Genomic DNA, 7,459 nt, shown 5'->3' on the forward strand with positions numbered 1-7,459 from the left:
CAGGTTCTGCAGCACGGAAACAGGGCCATTTCTGTTCAGGTTTCAAAGTAAGCAAAATGCAATTTCATTCTGTCACTGACATCTTCCGCCTCCCTCCCCCCCTCCTTCCCTTCTTTATCACATGCTCAGACCCACAGGAGACAGAAGCGTCCACGTGGCCCCTGGTTTCTCTGAGGATGGCTGTGGCTAATGGCAAAACCTGCCAAGTCTTTGCCCCGGCCTTCGTGAAATCCAAGGAACACTTTGCAGAAATAAAAATAAGAGATGAAAAAAAAAAAAGACAAGCCAGGCCATGCCGAAAGCATGAGGCTTTCAATGTCTCTCTCGATCTATAGCACTTCAGAGACCAGCTACATCTTCTGGGTAACAGTCATGACCCAAAATAACAGATCGCTTTCACCTGGGTTTATTTGCCCAGCAGTGGTGACTTGAGATTTGTAATAACATCATTTTGGAAGTAAACAGGTCTTACATGGATAGTGTGAGTAAAAGCTTTTGGAGTGTGGGGTGCACTGGCACACTCCTGTAACCCCAGCAGCCCGGGAGGCTGAGGCAGGAGGATCTAGAATTCAAAACCAGCCTTGGCAACTTAGCGAGGCCCTAAGCAACTCAGTGAGACCCTGTCTCTAAATAAAATACAAAAAAGGACTGGGGATGTGGCTCAGTGGTCAAGGGCCCCTGAGTCTAATCCCTGATCCTCCCATCCCCCCTCCAAAAACAAAAAAAAAACCCACTTTTGGTGTCCCAGGGCACTGTGCATGAACTCCAGCCTCTGAAGCCTCCCTCTGCTCTCCCCTGTCAGGTGAGCATGGTTGTCATTAGGGACTGAGCTCCTGTCTCTGTGAGACCCTGCTGCCAACGTTACGTCATTTTTCCACTTGACGTGCTAAGGGACAAGCGGTCCTTCCCCTCACTCACTTGATGAAGATGCACCAGCTAATGTGGCTGCAGACCCAATTATGAGGTTCCATCCTGCCCTGTTTACCTCAGTGAGCTCCCGGGTCAATAATGAAAACCATTAATGGTCAATTAGCTGGAGACCTCGGCTGAGAATTCTGCACCTTCTCACTTCTCCATTTCTGGTCCGACACAAAACCCTGAAGGACAAGGTCAGAGCAAGTCTTGTTCTCTGTGCTGGAGGACAGACAGCTGCATTGATAACAGGATCGGAAGGGACACGGAAATCTTGAAACTCCCAAATTTCCCTGCCACCAGCCAGCCATGATCCCGCTCTTCCTGATGGGCGGCATGCTAAAATTTTTGGAGGTTCTTTTAAATGCCAATCCCTGGCCCTGCAATAGACATTACTGAGTGTACTCTGAGAATCTAATTTTTTTTTTGCACACTTTCACTTTATTGTAGTTTCCCATGTACCCCCTGCCCTTCAACAAAGGGAAAGAACTTTAAATTACATTTCAGTTAGGTGGAGAAGAAACTATATTCTACAAACAGAAAATCATCAGAAGATAGAAAAGCCCAGATTATTATATGTGCTATGCCCTTTTGAAGTCGCCTGATGGATTTTATGAGTGTGATGTGCAGGGATCTCTCTGTATCATCTCATGATTTTCTTCCCAAACTCAAAGAAGATTTTTTTTTTTTTGCTCCAAACTGTGTTGATATGAAATGTACATCTGAAGTCTCATTCATGTGTTTACAACTTCTGCTTTTCTTCTAGGATATTGTCAAAGCCAGGGTTCCTTGAACAGACTCTAGTGGCTTCCACTCTGGTACTGGTTTGCATGGTAGATATTCTGGTCTCCCATTCTCAATCAGCAAATGGATTGTTTCTGACAGGTTCCTTGATTATGTACTAGAATACCAGAATGAAATGGATGGTTTCAGGGTGGTCCTTGTGATAAGGAACCTTGGGTGGGGAGAGGGGATTGTGAGTGGACAGATACAGAGATATAGAGGGAGAACAAAACAGTATCATATGAAGCTGCCTGTTTTAAGAAATTCAAATCCAATGCTGTGAAGAGAGGAATGTCTGCTGTTCTTGTCACCCTCACAGGCAAGGAGGGAGCAGGGCATGGTCTCATTTAACTAGCAAGAAGTCTTAAGCTCAGAAGGAACTCACTTGAAGGCTATTAGTTCATCAGTGCACAGGGGAAGAGGTTAGTGGCCAGAGCACACACTGAGATGGCCCAGTCTCCAGGGTGCCTCACTTGACCTTCCGCAGGTGGTGAAAACTCTGTACGGTCCTCTCCACGGCGTCATCCATGGTGACCAGTGGCTGGGACCCCATGACCTTTTGGGCTTTTTCACAGCTGTAGTAGTGGAAGGTGGCAGCCAGTGCAACCCGCCTTGGTGTGAAAGTGGGCTGGAGCTGGATGATGGGACTGACCACCATTACCAGCAGGGACACCAGAAGGGCCACCAGTAGGGGATGTGGTATTTGGGGGCCTCATAATTAAGGCCTGTCGGGATGCGGGACAGGAACGTCCAGAAAGGGATGGGTTCATCGTTGGTGATGTGAAATGCCTTCTCACCCAGTGCTGCATCTTGGGAGAGGTGCTCTGCAGCCAGGATGTGTCCATGGACCACCTTCTCCACGAAGGTGAGATCTACCGTTATCATCATATTGCTGGTTCTTCCCGTTTCCAATCATGAACTTCATCTGGCCCTTCTCGGCTGCCTCAGTGAGGATGGGGACCAACTGGGGATCTCCTAGGCCAAAAATGCCATGGGGACGGATAGCTGTGGTTAAGAAATTTCTCTCAGGGTCACTGGCATCCACAACTGCTCTCTCTGGTAGGATCTTGGTCTCCGTGTAGTAGTCTATGGGTTTCGTGGCATAAGGAAGGTCTTCGGTTCCATTTTTGATGTCACTGCCCTCAAAGATGACACTGGCACTGCTGGTCAAAACGAGTTTCTGAACTCCAGCCTTTTTGCAAGTTTCAATGACATTCATTCTATAAAGGAGCTCCTTGTTGTTACTGGATGGTGGGGGTGATGCGCAGTGGAAACCTGTGCCTACACCTTTCAGAGCTGGGTGCAGGTCCTCTTGGTTGCAGAGGTCACCCAGAAAGAACTGCACCCGGGGATTCTCGAAACCTTGCCGGATATCGAATACGCTGACGGTGTAGCCCCTTGCAAGCAACGGCTCCGCCATGTGCTGCCCCAGGAATCCAGAGCCTCCCATCACTGTGCAGTTCTTGACCTTGGGAATGTCCTCTATCACATGGATCCGCGTGTCCTGCTCTCTCACTGGCTCACCAACTGCTTGTTCTATTATGGCTCAAAATATGGTCTTGTTTACACTCAACTGTTCTTCTTCCCGTCTGTCTGTAGGCGCTCTCTCAGCCTGCCTCCACTTGTCCGTGACCTACACCCACAGAGTTCCAGCTGCGGACCACCACTCTCTTTTCCTAGCCTGCATCGAGGATCCGAATTTTAAAAAGTGACCCAGCGGGTTCTGAGAAAATTCTCCGTTGTATTTCTTGATGGGCACTTTGGACCCACAGGTTTGGAAACACAGATGAGAACACCACCTACCTTCGGCAAGCATCAGCAACCCTTAGATGAAGATGTTTCTTATTTCTAAAAAGCTCTTTGCAAAGATTAACTGATTAGACAAAACTGTGACACCCCTGTCTCTAAGACAGAGTTCCATATGGAGGGAGGCCAGATGACTCTTACAGGGTCTTTGTCCCCAGTGTCCACACTTGGAAATTGTTCCTCTTTTGAGAACATGCTTCTAGTTCTGTAACTTTCCTGCATAAAAGAATAATGCTTGCATGGTCTTTAACCTGATAAGGAGACACATAGAGATTGCTGGCATAACTCTTTAGATCTGCTTCTCTATCAGAGAGCAGCACTCCACCTGATCCCAGCTTTATCTTCAGAATCTGCATGTGTGAGTCTTTATTTTTCTAATCCCCCATCACCCCTGGCTGGAACCGCAAGTTTGGCTGCGCTGGTCGAGGAAACTCAAGACTGTAGAACAACAAAAGTGGGCGAGAGAGAGAAGTCCCTGAGCTCATGAACCTGACATTCTTTATGTGTTAGAGGGGCAAGAAATAGTGGTTTTGTAATATGGAGAAAAATAAACAGGGCCATGTACTAATCACCTAGTAACAGGTATATTAGTCCATTTTCTATTGCTATAACGAAATAGCTCAGGTTAGATAACTTATAAAGAAAAGAGGTTTATTTAGGTCATAATTCTGAAGGTTCAAGGGCATCCCAGCAACTGGGGAGGACCTTGTAGCAGCCAGCAATATGATGATAAGAGTGTGTGCAAGAGGGAGAGATCACATCACCAGTTAGGAAGTCAGAGCAAGGAGAGGGTTGGACTCATTTTTTTATAAACAGGGCTCTCAAGAAAACTAATTCAGGGTCCTATGAGAACCAACTACTCTAACCCCTTCCCAGAGCAGCGTCCCCAGAGGCCCCCACTAGTCTCCGCCTCTTAAAGGGCCACCACCTCAGCACACCACCATGAGAATCAGGCCTCTAACCCAGAACCCCTGGGGCAAAGCCACCTGTGAACCACAGCACAGCACGGAGCTGGGAGCAAAGAGAATCCCCTGTCACAGGGCCATCAAGGAAGGTGCTTCAGGGCAAGTGCCATTTACACCGAGCTATTGTTTCTTCCTCCGTGCAGGAGGGAAACTGAGGCAAGGAGCCCATGGGGCAGAGCAGGGACCTGCTGGGGTTCTGGACCCAGGTTCCCTTCTATTTCTGAGCTGAGTTTTAAGACGTGGCTTCCCAGGGGGCAGAGTGTGGCTGGGACCGGCTTCCCTGTAACACAGCCACCACCGCAGGCCGGCTGTAGGGGAGGGGTTCAGAGCTCCACCCCACGGTCACCAACGTGGACCCAAGGACCCTGGCAGTCCCGCTGCCCCCCAGCTCTGGGAACTTGAAAGCAGAGGGACCGCAGCCCAGATCCCTTGGAAGCTCTGGGTTTTTTCCGAGGGTTGAGGGATCAGGACCATAGTGGACCATGACATTAGCAGGTTGGTCCCCTGCCTGACCCATCCATCATCACTGGGTGAAAGACACCACCCTCCCCGTCCCCTCCCCCAGGAAGGGGGACCACAAGTCTCAAGGCTCTTTCCCTTTCCTACCTGGAGACAAGTCACGAGCATACTTGCAACAGAGACGCCGACCGACAGGAAGAGGCCAAGCCCACCTCACGTATCGATTCTCCAACGAGTTCAGAGGACGTGGATTAGATGCTCGGGCTGGAACCTGCTGCAGTAATTGGGAGATCAGACATTCGCTCTTATGTGCTATTTGAAGCCGTTTTCCTTTGGGGAACTTGCTTTTTTTTTAAATGCATTTCTGATTTGGCCCAGGATTTTAGAATAATGGTCGCTTCTGGTGCTTAGAAAAACAAAAGATTCCGATCCTGCTTTCAGCTTCCAAAGGCGAGCCGTCTTTTCGCCAGCACCTGTTTCAGGACGCATTAGCCTCTTTTGCCCTGGGTCCCGTGTGCTCTTCCTGTCTGGGCTCGTTCGGGCTGGGAGCCTGCCGGTGCGTGTGTTAGCATGAGAGCTCTGTGGCTTCTGGTTTGGTGCCTGACTATGTGATGGCAGCAGAAATTCACCTCAGCACATTTCCATCCCAAACCCTCTGTCCCTCGTCATGTGGCTTAACGAGCTTAGTGATGCTGTCGTCCGTACAGAGGCCAAGGCTGAATGGCTGCTTCGAGGATGTCCTCTTCACACCTGTGCATTCTATCCCAGCCACAGTATTGTCACAGAGGTGCTTCCATTTTTGCAGAGCCCAGGACAAGGACACAAATGGAGCCTCTCATCCTGTGCCTCTAAACATTGAAAATGACAACCAAGATACACTCAGGGGCCAAAACTTGTTCCCCAAGACGCGCCCTCTTGGAGAACACGGAGGTGAAGGAGACAGGCTGTCCCCTCCCTGGCCACCAACAGCCTGAGTAGGAGAAAGGACTAGCTGGGGCAGCTCAGCAGAAGCTGGGGGAGAGGGAGGTCAGGGTTACTGGGGCGACTGGCCCCATCTGGACCTGGGGCAGGGCTGACCTGGGCAAGCTCCAAGGGTCCGTGTGCAGGTGCGCTGCTGCTGACTCAGGACTTCCTGTCCCCAGGTCACACCAGCCGTGCAGAGGGCGGGAAGGGGACCCTGTCTCAGGGCAGCTTTCTCAAGGGCACCCTCGTTTGCTCCAATTCCCAGATACAGCCTCTCATTGCCCCCTTACCCACCCCGAGTGCCCTCTGTCCCACACCTCTGGCCTGGGGAGCCCAGCCATCCTCCTTTGCCCAGTCCCACGGCCCTTCCAGTCCCCACTCCAGCCCTGAATGCCCATTCGCTCTATCGGGTGCCAAACATGCAAAATGCTTCCTCACAAACACAAAGTCCCTGTGCTTTGGTGATTTGGGAAAAGGGGTCCCCTTACGGCACAGGCCCTGGACAGGGGTCCCTCTTCCCCAGGCCCAAAAGGCTGGAGCTAGGGGACTGGAAGGGCCGTGGGACCGGGCAAAGCCTGCCAGTCCATGAGGTGGACCTGGCAGACGACGGCTTCCCTCTGTAATGGTGTTCTGATGGCATCAAGGACGCACCATCTTCCCGCATGGCAGGAAGCTCTGGGACCACTGTCAGCCAGGAGACAGTCACCCGGGGCCATCTCTGGCAATATGAATGCAGAAGCAGCACAGGGTTGGGGATATGCCACCCTGGTGGGCCACCCAGAGGGAGTGTCCAGGGGCTCCTGCTTCCTGGATCCTTGTGGGTTCTCTGGAACCTACCCGTTCTTTAGCTTCATCTTCTGCCCTCTGAGCTGCTGCCTGCATCCGATCAACCCCGTTCCACTAACCTGCCAGGGCTGGCTTCCACCACTGCTTCCAAAGCCCTCACAGGTCATTAGTCACACAACCCTCACGTTACCGAGGAAAGAGATGGCGCCATCGGCCGACACGGAGTCAAGCTTCACACAATATTAGTTTTCCTTCTGATCATGTCATTTGCCTGCCAAAACCCAACAATGGATTCTCCCAGTGTCCTCCACAGCCCCTCCGTCCCCAGCCACTAACACGGCCCATTCTCCCATGCACCCAGATCTGAACACGTGTGAGCTACCTGCCTCTCCATCTCCGTGTGTCACTTCCTTCTCATGTAAGCTCCACCCTCTGGTCCACTTGACAACCTCCACAGAAGGCGCCCCCTAGTGGCCCTGGAAGCACTTCTGCACAGAAGGCGCCCCCTAGTGGCCCTGGAAGCAGTTCTGCACAGAAGGCGCCCCCTAGTGGCCCTGGAAGCACTTCTGCACAGAAGGCAATGGTTCCAGAGGGGGTGCATGTGCTGTGGGAAGCGTCCCTCTCCCAGCAGGAAGAGCACGGTCTTCAGCCACTCTGCCACATGTATAGCTGCCCTCCACCTTGAACAAAGGAGGATCCTTGGGCCCAAAGTCTACCGGCCACATAGCTACTTAGGAAGGCAGGCCCCGCGCACTTCTCTTTTTTCCTTAATATGTTTCTGGTTG

General features: G+C 51.3%; 1 protein-coding gene across 1 annotated transcript; it reads right to left on the minus strand.

Moving 5' to 3' along the window:
- Nucleotides 1-833: 833 nt before the first annotated feature.
- On the minus strand, nt 834-7,068 carry LOC107141590 (sterol-4-alpha-carboxylate 3-dehydrogenase, decarboxylating-like). Its single transcript, XM_048782721.1, is given in 4 exon segments — nt 834-2,382; nt 2,385-2,574; nt 2,576-3,231; nt 7,032-7,068. Coding segments are annotated over 4 exon segments (1,101 nt in total). The 3' UTR covers nt 834-2,164.
- Between the last annotated feature and the right edge of the window lie 391 nt (nt 7,069-7,459).

This window comes from Marmota marmota, unplaced genomic scaffold, assembly GCF_001458135.2.
Source record: "Marmota marmota marmota unplaced genomic scaffold, marMar, whole genome shotgun sequence".
Classification (NCBI taxonomy): Eukaryota; Metazoa; Chordata; class Mammalia; order Rodentia; family Sciuridae; genus Marmota; species Marmota marmota.